We start from the raw sequence: 13,243 nt of genomic DNA, 5'->3' as shown, positions 1-13,243 counted from the left end.
TGGTCGGAGAGCCAAGCTGAGCCCCTGAGAAACTGCTGCCAAGATCGCTAATCTGTCGGAGAATTGGGGGTCCGCGCAGCCTGCCAGGAGTCCGCATTAGAAATCCTCCTTATGAAGAGTCCACGGTGATTGGAGGAGTAAGATCTACTGTGCATGTCAATTTTTGGCGAGGGTCCCCTTGAGGGCACAAGTGCCACTGCCTAGTACTAAGTACTTACTAGATAGGTACCCGTCACTAAATAGTCCGCCCCCGTGTAACTTCACCCTGCGCTCTCCAGGTACATGCAGGCAAACCCAAGCCAGCCTTGTGCCCGTCCTTCCCTTCCATTCATCCCGCCCACCTTCCACTCTCGCTCTCTCTCTTTTTCCGTCGTTCTCTCAATCTCCTTCTCAGCCCTGCAGCCCTACTCCCTTCTACTCCCGACCTGTACACGGTTCGATCCCGTTCATCGTGCGACCGTCGCTTGACTCGCTTCCATATTGCTGGGGCCTGCCATACGAGATCTCAACCATTCTTTCTCTCTCTCTCTCTCTTTCTTTTTTACTCTTGGCCCCTCGCCTAGCTGCATCTTATTTTGCTTTCCTGTCACGGTGGGCTGAAAGTCAGCTGGCAGTTCCTCGGCCCTTAGAAACAAGCATTGGCTGTATCCCGTCGTTCCTTAACTTGACTTTCAGGATCACTCCTTCCTTCCCATTCCAAACATCTCACTCAACCCGCGCCCTGCCCTTCCTTCCTTCCTTATTCATTCTTGTCCTCTTGGCTGTTTTCTTGATACCCTATACCTGTCTTTTTTTTTTCTCTTTCCTCTTTTGCAAATAATCACTACTACTTCCATATCGCCTGCCATTCCCTGTTCTGCTCCATTCCCGATAATTCCGGTATTTTTGGTATTCTACATCTACTCTAATTTCAACCTCAATAACTACTCCTACTACTACTACCACTACTACCAAATCCCTTCGGCATGGCTCTTCCCGGTAAGCTACTGTCTTTCAATCCCTTGACACTCCATCCAGACTTCATTGCCCACGATACTCGGGATCTTGTAACTGACATCACCAGCCCATGCCCCTGTCGCGGCCATGAATGGCCATGCGTCCGACCTCAATGCCCAGGTGGACGTAATATGCGGCCCTTTGATTAATTTCAAGAACATGGATGTCAATCCCTCTTCGTCCATTTGGCGTGGAAGTGTCTTGATTGTTACTAAACCGGGTCAGAGCCAGCCACGGCTGCTTCTACGCCAGGCTGGCCCCATTGGGGCCAGTCACGCCGGCAATGGTGCTCGTGCGGGCGACTCTGCTGTGACCGTGGATGGTGTCCGTCTGTACGAGGATCCCCAGAAGGCATTCTGGCGTTTCTCCCTCTCTTTCGCTCTGGAATCCTATGAAGCGCGCTGGGAGTACGCAATTCCGGGATTCACTTATGCGGAGGGCGAAGAAGCACCTTCGTTATGGGACTTCGCGGTTCCTTCTGTAAACCAGTCAATGCGTATGATGTTCCACTCGTGCAATGGCTTCTCCGTTGGTACGGACATGAACGCATGGGTTGGGCCTAACCTTTGGAATGATGTCTTGCGCGTGCACGCGCAGAAACCCTTCCATGTCATGATCGGTGGTGGCGATCAACTCTACAACGATGGAATCCGTGTGGACGGACCACTTAAGGAATGGACTTCCATCTCCAATCCTCATACAAGACGCGCCCACAACTTCGACAACAACCTGCGCGCCAGGTGTGACGAGTACTATTATGCAAACTATGTCCGGTGGTACTCTACCCAGCCATTCAAGGGTGCAAACGGGCGGATCCCACAAATCAATATCTGGGACGACCATGATATCATCGACGGCTTCGGCTCGTACACCGACCATTTCATGCGCTGCTCCGTCTTTCGAGGCATTGGCGGCGTTGCCTTCAAGTATTACTGCCTCTTCCAGCATCACATCGCTCCACCAAAGTCGACCTACACTACCGATGCCCCGCAGACTATGCACGCCGTCAACGGCACTGCCGGCGCGGATCCACGACAGCTTGAGAACACTTTTGTTCTGGACGAACAGCAGGAAGATGACAGTTGGATTATCGGTAAACGTCCAGGACCTTACGTGGAGGAAAGGAGCAGGAACCTGTACATGCGCCTCGGCAAGCGGATTGCCTTCATTGGCGTTGATGCGCGCACCGAGCGCACTCGTCACCAGGTGAACTACCCAGACACGTACGATCTTATTTTCTCTCGGCTTCAGAGCGAAGTGGCAGCAGCAAATGGAGACATCAAACACCTGGTCGTGCTTCTGGGTGTCCCGATTGCTTATCCCCGTCTTGCATGGCTGGAGAACATCCTGAGTTCGCCCATCATTGCCCCGATTCGTCTGCTGAACAAGCGGTTTGGTTTCGCAGGAGGTCTGTTCAATCAGTTTGATGGCCAGGTGGATCTGTTGGACGACCTAGACGATCATTACACAGCCCGGCAACACAAGAAAGAACGACGCATCTTCATTCAGCGTCTACAGGACTTTGCCAAGGCCCATTCAGTACGGGTGACAATTCTGGGTGGTGATGTGCATTTGGCGGCCATCGGAAGGTTCTATTCGAACCCCAGTCTTCGCATCCACAGCGAACACGATCCGCGGTACATGGTCAATGTCATTAGCAGTGCGATCACCAATAAGCCTCCGCCCAAGGCCGTCGCAAATCTCCTCGCGCGGCGAAACAAACTCCATCACATGGATTCGCACACTGATGAAACGCTAATGGACTTCTTTGACCGCCAGCCCGGTGGGCAAGAGAAGAGCGCCTCCTGGAATAAAGTAACGATGCCATCGCGAAACTATGCCTGTATCACCGAGATTGAGACGCCCGAGTCTAATGGCAATGCCGCAACGGCTCAGGACGACATTACCTCGTTCCCTATTGCCGTGGACGGACACTCTCCCCTCCACAAGGGCGAGAAGAATGCCGGCTCGACTCACCCTGCCGCCGATGGGTTCAGTAGCAGCAGCGACATGTGGGGAGGTCTGGACGTGGCCATCCGGGTGGAAATCGACCCCCAAGATCGGGCCGCAGCAACTGAAGGCTATGCATTCAGCAGTAAGTTCCATGTATGCCGTTTTTCTGGCGTTCGTTCACTGACTCGCGGCGCAGTTCCCACGTTGGCTTATGTGCCATCCGAAGCTGACTCTCGGCCCACTTCCCGCGCTCGTTCCCTGCGCCCTCGATCCCTTCGTCCTCCATCTCGCCAGTCAGGGCGCCGTCCCCAAAGTGCAGTCTAATGGTGGACAGACCACTGATTGAGACAGCTGTCTATACCTATGCCGCCCGTTTGATGCATGAACTTTAGGTGAGGTTCAGTCCGCGTTAGTAGTTGTGCTTCGATTGCAGTACCATGTTGTGTTCATTGTAGGATATATCCATTTGCGTGTCATATATTTTCGATTGTTTGAATACGTAATGCAGTTATCCCATTCTTTCTTCTGAATGCTTCAACTTTTTTCCTGTCTCTTCAAGCCGTCAAGCAACGTCTACGATTGGTACTTGTCAGGCTTTATCGTTGGCTTTTCACCTTAGCATACTGCTTAGTGTTCTCACCGATCTCATGTACAATGCTACAGGATATGGCCAAGCACTCAAGCTGCGGATAGCACCATCATATTCAGGCTGGGAAATCGACATGTTTGGAATCGCATTCTTCCTTCCTGGCGTATCAGGTCCGGGAATGCGTTGAACAAAAGCGGGTAATTCAATGATTCTGTATCTTCAGGATTACAGTTGAACGGCTACACGTGTTCCTCATGATAGAGTATATTTGGAATTGGTGGCGCCACTGAGAGTGATTGCGGACTCTGTCTCCATTTGTGCGACTTGTCAGATCTGTCCAAGTCCACACATCTGGGCCATTTCCACTAACCTGCCAGGATCTATGTCTGCTGCCTTCTATATATTGCATCCACATGCAATAAAGGCCTGGTTCTGCATCGGTTGACCTATTCTGACTGGTTTTCAATAGTCTTTTGATATGCTTGCTCCGAGGCAGCGCACCAAGCTAACGCATGTCTCGGTCGCTATGCAAGGGCGCTCAGCCAGAGTGCCGAAACACGATTACCGCCTCCCACCGATAACTTACCAATCTCAACAAGATGTGCGTTTATGGCCTGTTGTGTTACCTAAGACAATGTCACCTCCTATTCCAGCCTGCAAGGGCGTGTGACCGATTCCGGGCTGCTAGATAGCCCAGGGGCAGCGGGCACAATCTTTCATGTATATCCCACAAACGCTTGCCACTCGGTTCAGCTCTGTCATTGATCTAACCGCCTGGGTTAATTCTTGCGATGGATGCGACCAAAGATGACGAGCTGGCGGGGCCTAGCAGCCCTGCCCAGGAAAAAGTCGCACAAATATCAGAACTAGGAGACAAACACGAGCAGGACAGGCTCGAAGGCTCGAGGTACAAGCCGCAATTGCGTCGTAACCGCTCGGTCTTCACTCTTCTTTTCCAGACATTAGCCATTGCCGCGATCCCCTTTGGAGAAGGAGGGCCTCTCCTCGATGCCATCTATGGCGGCGGTCCATTGTCCATCTTCGTCGGCTGGATCGTCGTTTGCCTCTTATGCGAGTGTATCGCACTCTCACTTGCTGAACTCGCGTCTCGATATCCCACCTCAGCTGGGCCGTATTACTGGTCGTACCGGGTTGCAGGGAGCTCTAAAGCAGCTGTTTCCTTCGTTACCTGTTGGGTTTGGCTGGTTGGCAATTGGACCATCACTCTATCGGTCAACTTCGGGTTTGCATCCATAGCCGCGGCCTCGATCTCAATCTTCCGTCCAGGATGGACGATCACTAGCTGGCAACTTTTGCTGATCTTATACGCTGTCTTATTGGGAGCATTCGTCATCTGTGCATTCGGTAACCGGTATCTACCTCAGGTGGACATGATCTGCGCACTCTGGACGGTGCTTACAATTCTTGTCATCCTTATTGCGCTCTCTGTGAAGGCGGGTGCCGGCAGGCATAGTGCTGCCTATGCATTAAGTCACTACGACTCCAGCTTGTCGGGATGGTCGGGCTTCTCCTTCTTCATTGGACTTCTCGCGCCCGCATACACGTTCTGTGCCATCGGCATGGTTGCATCCATGGCAGAAGAATGCAACAAGCCAGCCGTGGAAGTACCATGGGCCCTCAGTCTCTGTGTCCCCGTAGGGTGCATAACAGGTCTATTCTTCATCCTCCCCATCTGCTTCACCATTCCCCCTTTGGAAGATGTCATCAATGCCCCTGTTGGTCAAGTCGTGCCATATATTTTCCATGTAGTCATGGACAGTCCCGGCGGCGGCCTTGCTCTCACTGTGCTTGTTCTGATCGTCACTTTCTGCGCCAGCCTCAGCATTACCGTCTGCGCTTCACGGGCCAGTTGGGCGATCGCTCGAGATGACGCTATCCCTCTCTCGCGATTATGGGCGCGCGTACACCCGGGCCTTGGCGTACCTGTCTGGTCCTTGACCTTCGGCACCGTCATTCAGATGCTTCTAGGGCTCATTAACCTCGGTAGCAGCGAGGCCTTCACTGCCTTTGTCTCTGCGGGTGTCATCGCTCTCGCAGTCTCGTACGCTATCCCCATTGCACTGAGCCTCCTGAACGGCCGTCGCGAGGTGTCCCAAGCTCCTTGGACCTGTGGTCCCATCTTCGGACCAATCGTCAACGTAATAGCCTTATGCTGGATTGCCTTCGAGCTGGTTCTTTTCAGTATGCCAACCTCGCTGCCTGTCACTAGTGTTTCCATGAATTACGGCTCTGTTGTCGTCGTAGGATTCATGGCCATCTCGGCATTCTGGTACGCCGTGCATGCGCGGAAATGTATGTCTTCTCCACCCATATCACAAAGTATATTACAAAGGAACTCACCATATCATAGCTTTCAAGGGACCACTGGCAGCAGTTGAGATGATATGACTTTTTACAGCCTATTTGTCTAGTCAATAACGAAATGCTTACGATCTCGGTATGTCTAACGGTAGTCACTGTATTTACTCTGTCTTCCTCCTTGCCAACGTACATCTGATACTCTGAGTATACCTGATTACTCCGCAAATCTTATGCTTGTTTCATATGTCGATATGCGAATTCGTACGTGAGGTGAACTGTTCCAAATCGAATTCTACAGTTATGATATTCAGTGTAAATTCGGTGGTTTGACTAGGCAGAAGCGAACTGGAAGATCTATCATGTGGGAAACCGCAACATAACAAAGGGCCGTTATAGACGGCGCATAGGTACTGATTCGGAGATGTGGATAGTATCATCAGTTTGCGAAGCTAATGTCATAGTAATGCTCGTAACTACTCAAGGTAACATTAGTTCCAGCCTCGGCAAAGTAGATCATCATGATCCACTGGGTACACTTCCACATATATACTATATCCGCATCCGATATGGACACCCACCCCGTTGAAGTGAGGCTCACAGGATAGTAGTAGTTGAACGCCACTGCATGACGGGTGTTTCAATCTCGGCTATTATGAAAAAGTACTAGATTGTCTATAAATATGTTTCAAAATTAGGAAGTACATCCAAAACAAGATTTTTCTATCCTGCGCTACGGTAAAGAAAAGGTCATGCAGTCAGGTTTTGAACACTTTCACTCTTACAGGTACCGTTTACAGCTTACTTACTAGTAACAACGGTATGTATGTCTTTACTGCATCTTACGATACATCACATTATGTATATATATAGTCCATAATAAAAAGGTCAGTAGTAGGTGATGACCAGAGCAAAATGTGCGTAAATTACCGCACAAGCATCAGGGATTGGTATGTACCAAACCCTAATAGTTTGAATCATCCTGGCAGTCCAGACTTCCAGAGAAATTTAGCATATCTCTACCATAATCGATGCTATAGCCTCTACGGCGACGCGGGAGTCCTTCATTGGGCATGCGACGCGGCGTTGATGGGGCGTTTTCGGATGGTTGTCGTCGACGCACGACCTGGTAGCCCTTGTCGATCTCGATTTCGATAACGCAACGGACTTTTAATGCGCTGACGGCGGGCCAGACGCCTCGCTCTCCTTTGAGAGACCAGTAAGCTAGACGGTCTTTGCTTGGATTCTGGAAGAGCTTGGGGAGGTCCAGAAGGGAGACGTCGGGGACGAGGGTGATATGGGGGCCAGGGATGGTCTCCTCGATGAGGAGCCGTGCAAGAGTGGCTGGAAGGAGGCCCATGTAGTCTAGTTGTCCGAGGCGGTGGTGGAGCTCGGCAGTGAAGAGACGCATTAGAGCTTGGGTGATGCTCCATTGGTCGGTTGGGCGACGGTCCAGTAGGTTTGAGTCTGAGCGTAGGAAGGGGATTAGGTATGGTCGGGCCTGCGACACGATAAAATGGTTGACGTTGAATAGCTCGGCAATCCGGGCTAGCGGTGATTCTTCCTCTTTGTATTGACCTTGACGCCAGGATTGATAGAAGGTCGCATCCCGAGAATGCGGCCAAGGTACGATCGAGCCTGTTTCGTCTTTGCAGTATATTGTGACTGGCTGGTAGAGCGAGTTGTTGGATGCGTTGGAGGCTACAGCGGCGGACCAGATCAACTGTGAGAGGAATTAGACCATAGTCCGTCCAATGTTGATAGGGGACAGAGAGAGCATATGTGTTTCGCCACGTACCACATTCGGTGCAGTCAAGTAGTTCAGCAAATTCGGGGTAGCGTTTTTATTTGATGTGGCAACCGTGATATTGAGTATGCGCTTGGACCGGGCATATGCTTCTTCGAAAGTGAGATCACCGAGATTGGCGCGCACGCATTCTTCCAGCACCTCCGCGTCAAGGAAGTAGCCTTTCTGGATGAATCGATTGACTCGCCGCAAGAGTGTCCCCAGCCAACTGTCTCCGAGATTAGTGGGCAACCACCAACTCTCTTCTTCTGGCCGCTTCATCCGCCGCCTACGATCGAAGGCGCTTAGATCGATGGCACCGCTGTCCAGGAAGGTGAGCAGCTCATCTTCGCTATGGATACCCACCAATGCTGCAATGAGCGCCCCCATCCCTGTCCCGGTGATGATCCTTGGCAGGAGGCCACGCAAATGGAGAGCCTTCACCACACCGAGGTGACAGAGTCCGAACATGGAACCGCCCTGTAATAGCAGGGTCGTTCTCCCGAAGGCCTGCCGAGTATCGTGCAGAAGCTCAAGCTTTGCCTGCGACGAGAATCCGCTGTCGTGGATCGGAGCCGTCTGTAGAGCGGTGACCTGTTGAATCGAGAGCGCGACTTGTGTGATATAGTCATCTATGAGAAGCTTGGTCCCGGCGTAGGCATGCAGAAACATCTTAGGTGAGGTGATGTTGCCCAGATTACGGAGTAACCCGGAGCGAAGCAGGTTCGCAAGGGTCAGGATATCCTCATCCTCGCGAGCGCTCATAAGAGCCTCCAGTCGACCCAGTATCAGTCGGTAGTCATAATGCCGGCTGGTAGGATTCTGACGCCTAGGCAGGAGAGTCAGGAAAGGACAGGGATTGGAGATGCTTTGGACTCCGGAGTAATATCCAGCAGGAAGGGGGAGAGTCTGCTCACCAGAGATCCATGCTGAGGAGCTCATCAAGCTCGAAAGCAGCCTCTTCCCAATCCTCAAAGGTGGATGCTGTCCTCAGGACATGTTGCAGTCGCTTCCGGGGAGACTTGGATCTCCACCAGGACAGTAATCGCTTAAGATGGAGAGCTGCGTTAGCTACCTGCCCAGCACCAACTAGCTTGTAGCATTCATCCACATCCACATCCACGGCAGGGCGGGACTGCAGGGGACAACGTACTTCTTTCCAGAAGAAGGCGACGTCGAGTATCATATTTAAGACAGCGAAGAATATTCGGCAGATGGTCGTCCAGGACCCCATTGCGACTGGAAAGAAACAACCGGGCTTTTTCACTCGGCGGGGAAATCAAGAACAGCGTTGGCACATGGCGAGGGGAAGCGACATTCACATGCTTGACGCGGTCAGCAGGGTCTGGACAAAACAGGGAAAGCTACCAAGCATGTGGAGGGGAGAGAATAATGCCATGTAAATAAGAATCCTGGAATGACAAGCAACTGATGGGAATGAGAGAGGGGTGCGGAGAGAAGTGATGGAAGACAATGAAGAGGAAGAGGAAAGAGGAAGACGATGATGACATACACCGGATGGGGGAAGGGCCTCTCTCCCCGCAAACCATTGAAGATGCATGGAATCACTCCCATGATCTATACTGTTATGATAATCAAAACTCACCTCGAAACTAATTCCAATCACTCTACTACGCAGCAAATCCATGGCAGGGGAATCCGTCTAAAACGTCGATGAGGAACAGAAAAGAGGATATTTGGATTGCTCAGTAAAAGCCGACCGGTAATTTTGTCTACACACCACGCACACACTTCTCTTTCTTTCTCCCAACGGAGGTACAAGGAGTCATCCCGATCCGTAAACACGTCAAGGGGGGGCATTTGAATTCCATGATTTTGGTTTTAAATTCCGCGTTGCTTCCCTATGCAAGTAGGCGAAAAAAAGAGATTCTCCAGACATCCGTCACTACCCACCAAGGCGGACAACCACCGTTTACTCCTCGACAATGTTACCCCGCTCCGACACGTACAGACCGTCAAGGAACTGTGAAAAAAAAAAATCATCATGTCAGTCATCAAACGAGATAACCAAAAAGGTATCTGGTGGGTATTCTTCTTACCTTACGGATATCCTTGTTGCGGACACGGCAGATCTGCTGGATGTCGGCAGCACTCTGGGAGACACCCTCCAGGGAGTTACCGGAGATCTGGAGCTCATCCTTAACGTTGGGGGAGGTGATGACCTCAACGCCAGGCTGGGCGGTCACACGGCGGACGTACTTCTCACCCAAGAAGTTTCTGTAAAACGCAATACCCATCAGCAAGATGTTCTTTCCTCCAAAAACATGACAATTAAACCCAAGCACTGGTAGGAAGCAGCCGGAACTCCGAACGGGAAAAGGCTTGAAAAATCCTTTGGTTGGATCCCGGCTCATCCCCCCAGTCTTCGATGTGCGTGCGAGTAGATTGAGTTCGGCATACCTGATCTCAACGTCGTGCAGGCCGGTCTCGGGGTTCTTCTCAATGTTGACGTTGATGGGAAAGTGAGCGTAGACGTAGCGCATCTTGTACTTGAAGCCCTTGGTGACACCGATGATCAGGTTGTTGATGAGGGTGCGGACGGTACGAAGGGAGGCCATTCCCTTGCGGACACCGTGGTGCATCTCAATGGAGATGACATTCTTCTCGGGGCGGCCGAAGGTGACGGCAATGTGGGAGAGGTCCTTGACGAGCTTGCCTGTAAGAGGGGAAAAAAATGACCCATGTCAGTGTCGCTGTAAACAGACGGGTGCGGCACATGGCTCGAGCCGTAGGCCACAAAACGCCATGTAGAACAAATTGGTCGAAATTGTTCCAAAAGGCCGGGTCGTGGTGGGTTGTTGGAGAATTTGCATACCTCGGGGTCCCTCAACGGTCACAATGCGCGAGCGAATGTGAACCTTCACTGTATGAGGAAATTCGAATCAGTCCCATGTCCTTTTTATCATATCACGCAAAACTGAGATCGCAAGAATCGGTCGCGGGGACAGGCATTAAGTGTAGCATCTCTCTTTCTTTTTTCTCTTTTCCTTCCCCTAGCAATTGCCGGTTTGTGACTGGCGCAGCGCTATCCTCAACCTCCCTCCCAAATCCTCGATGCCATGCCTGTCCCTCCGTCCAGACCCTCCTCCGCGTTCACGCAGCGAACAGAGCGACAAGGATCGGGGGAATAAATCGAAGCTCACCATTCTCGGGGATAGGCAGCCGTTCCTCGGAGTAAATGTACCGCATCTTGACTGCGTGGGCTGTGGTGTGTCCGCGAGGGAATTGTCGATATCGTCGAGCGGTCGGTCGTCAAAAGGATCGAAATTCGACAAGGCAAACCGCAGTCGAGGAGTGGTGGAGCGAAAATCACGGGTTGTGCGTCGCTTACGGCCCAATCCGGATTAGTCCTCTTGTCCGCCTAGGGCTGCCCGTTTTGGGTCTAGTCCCGACCCGTCTTTTGGTTCATGGTATTTTTCACGGGCAGGAAGATAATAATTAGCCTAACAATTATAATAATGAATGACAATAATCATATAATGAATAATTATACCCATCTCTCTCTTTTGTACTCCATGTTATGATTCATTTGTCCTAATAAATGCTGCCAAATGAGAAGTTCTTCCTTCGCTTCATGCTTGGGCCCCCACGCATTACGGGCAGCTGGCAATGTTCTCATCTCTCAAGGCTATTCAGACTCCATACTACACAAGCCAGTTATCAGAAGTTTTTCTTATATAAAAGATCGTGGTGTCAATTATTACTAGTATACTTCGTATGAAAAGATCGCCTGTTTACCCACCCCTACTATGTACTTAGAATACATAAAACCCTTCACCCACTAGGGAAAATACTTCCCATATTATGTTGTACAAACCCGTGGTGCTTGGAGACCATCCAGCCAGCCCATTTGGATGCCAATGGAGACCATGGTTTTAGTGCCTGGCCTGCTGGTTCAAAAACAGAAACCCCATTGCTTCTGTCAATCCGGCCATACTAGGCATTTATCTCTTTGCTGCCTCCCTAGTGGCTTCATTCTTTACGATGGACCTCCTGGACCCACTTACCCCCCAAGCTTCTCAATGTTGAAGCCAATTCGTCCTTTTGATCCAGAGCCGTCACATCATCCCCTCCTCCAATGCTTTTCCCGTTGACCAACACATTCGGGACAGTGCGACGTCCGGTATTTTCTCCCAGCAACGCCTGCAGCGGTCGACCCAACTCATGCTTATCAAGCTCCACCACAAAAGGTGCAGGAACAATCGAGTATTTGTCCAAGAGGATAGACTTCGCCTTGGCGCTATACGGACAGTAGGATTTGGAAAATACAATGACTGGAGACAGCAGCACATAGGTTAGCAAACTTTCTTAAATACCAGGAGGAAGGTCTCCCGTAGTAGGGAAGCAAACAGAAAGACTGCGTACTTGGTGCCCGCTTCAATATCCCATTCAGCTCGGCCACGGCGGCCGCATGATCATCTGTCTCCGGTTTCTGCTCTTGCGGCTGTTCCGGCGTCTCTTTCTCCGGATCATTTCGATTTTTAGGTACTGTCATCTTGGTTCTGCCTGCAATTGGGATCTCTTCTACTTCGTCCGCATCATTGTTGGCCTTGGGGATGGCCGGTTCTTCCCTATCGTTGTCCATGGCAGGCTTCGTCTCTTCCTTGATAGGGTTCTGTTTGGGCTGGTCCTTCTGCGGCGGTATATTGGCTGCTGTTCCGGCTTCCTTTGCCTGCTTTTGAGCCTCCATCGCCGCCACGGTTGATCGGTAGAATTGTTGGTTCTGAACACTCCGGGCTTCACTCTATATAGATTTCATGCATCACATTAGCCATTGTAACGTTGAACCTCCGTATAGTCACGATGTCATGGAGTATATTACCGAATAGTAGAAAGTCATGATGATTATGACCACCACGGCGATGGCCAGAAGCCGAATGCGCCGCTGCGAAAGCATCTTGACAAAGGTGTGACACCACGTCCAAACAGGAACAAGGCAGGAAGGAAAAGAGAGAAGGGGGTGATTCGGCGAGAAATGTAGAACTCTCTCCCTCTTTTTCTCTCTCACGGTGCCGATACTGAGTAATTGCTATACGTCACAAGGGTTCCGAGCTAGTGGCAGCTATGCGCATGCGTTCGCGTGGTTTAAGAGTAGGCTGGTTGAGCCGACAGGTCATAGGCGCAGCTCCAATTCCAAGAATAGCTGGACATTGGGCGAGCAGACAACCACGAAGCCTCTGCAAAGCTCGAGATTTGGTATCAGATAAAGATAATAAATATGAGAATGACACCTTCAAGAAATAATAATAATAATAATAATAATAATACAATAGATTAGACCCCCAGGATAAGCATGGAGGGGAAGTAGATGACTGATGGGGGGAAACTTTGGGGGAGGTTTACTTTACGGGGGGAGAAACAAGGCAAGGATTCCGATTCATGAGGAGAGCAAGTGGGGCAGAAACAGCTAGTCGGGGTTGGCCCGCCCTTCATTTAGTTAACTACTAGTAACTAGTACTGCTAGCAGTCCTGTCAACATCTACAACATAGCATAACTATCTATAGCCTAACTACTGACGCCTAGACAGTTTCGCTAATTTACTCGTTCCCATCTCTTACACTGACACAAACATTGATTA

The 13,243-nt window shown here is 50.8% G+C and overlaps 5 protein-coding genes across 5 annotated transcripts; 2 read left to right on the top strand and 3 right to left on the bottom strand.

Annotated features, from left to right (window-relative positions):
* The first annotated feature begins 717 nt into the window (after positions 1-717).
* On the top strand, positions 718-3,507 carry BO87DRAFT_97215 (uncharacterized protein). The gene is made up of 3 exons (XM_025629707.1): positions 718-978; positions 1,064-3,091; positions 3,146-3,507. Exons 1-3 carry the CDS (start codon positions 966-968, stop codon positions 3,271-3,273), a joined length of 2,169 nt encoding a protein of 722 aa, XP_025478221.1. The 5' UTR covers positions 718-965; the 3' UTR covers positions 3,274-3,507.
* Positions 3,508-3,933: 426 nt separating this feature from the next.
* BO87DRAFT_337549 (putative amino acid permease) lies at positions 3,934-6,066 on the top strand. Its single transcript, XM_025620562.1, has 2 exons — positions 3,934-5,851; positions 5,910-6,066. The coding sequence occupies exons 1-2, from the start codon at positions 4,330-4,332 to the stop codon at positions 5,945-5,947; spliced, it is 1,560 nt and encodes a 519-aa protein (XP_025478220.1). The 5' UTR covers positions 3,934-4,329; the 3' UTR covers positions 5,948-6,066.
* Positions 6,067-6,731: 665 nt separating this feature from the next.
* On the bottom strand, positions 6,732-8,888 carry BO87DRAFT_377817 (triacylglycerol lipase family protein). The gene is made up of 4 exons (XM_025623647.1): positions 8,797-8,888; positions 8,561-8,691; positions 7,656-8,472; positions 6,732-7,580 (listed from the first exon to the last, which is right to left on the bottom strand). Exons 1-4 carry the CDS (start codon positions 8,827-8,829, stop codon positions 6,822-6,824), a joined length of 1,740 nt encoding a protein of 579 aa, XP_025478219.1. The 5' UTR covers positions 8,830-8,888; the 3' UTR covers positions 6,732-6,821.
* A 688-nt stretch (positions 8,889-9,576) lies between these two features.
* On the bottom strand, positions 9,577-10,906 carry BO87DRAFT_361842 (60S ribosomal protein uL6; the record flags this gene model as incomplete). The annotated part of the gene is made up of 5 exons (XM_025621605.1): positions 10,808-10,906; positions 10,480-10,527; positions 10,065-10,320; positions 9,704-9,881; positions 9,577-9,627 (listed from the first exon to the last, which is right to left on the bottom strand). The coding sequence occupies exons 1-5, from the start codon at positions 10,851-10,853 to the stop codon at positions 9,577-9,579; spliced, it is 579 nt and encodes a 192-aa protein (XP_025478218.1). The 5' UTR covers positions 10,854-10,906.
* A 604-nt stretch (positions 10,907-11,510) lies between these two features.
* BO87DRAFT_97129 (glutaredoxin) lies at positions 11,511-12,729 on the bottom strand. Its single transcript, XM_025629706.1, has 3 exons — positions 12,487-12,729; positions 12,030-12,408; positions 11,511-11,938 (listed from the first exon to the last, which is right to left on the bottom strand). Exons 1-3 carry the CDS (start codon positions 12,559-12,561, stop codon positions 11,637-11,639), a joined length of 756 nt encoding a protein of 251 aa, XP_025478217.1. The 5' UTR covers positions 12,562-12,729; the 3' UTR covers positions 11,511-11,636.
* Between the last annotated feature and the right edge of the window lie 514 nt (positions 12,730-13,243).

Source organism: Aspergillus neoniger (assembly GCF_003184625.1).
Source record: "Aspergillus neoniger CBS 115656 unplaced genomic scaffold BO87scaffold_22, whole genome shotgun sequence".
Taxonomy (NCBI): Eukaryota; Fungi; Ascomycota; class Eurotiomycetes; order Eurotiales; family Aspergillaceae; genus Aspergillus; species Aspergillus neoniger.
The sequence above is the reverse complement of the archived record's forward strand: the minus strand, read 5'-3'. Positions and strand labels throughout refer to the sequence as shown.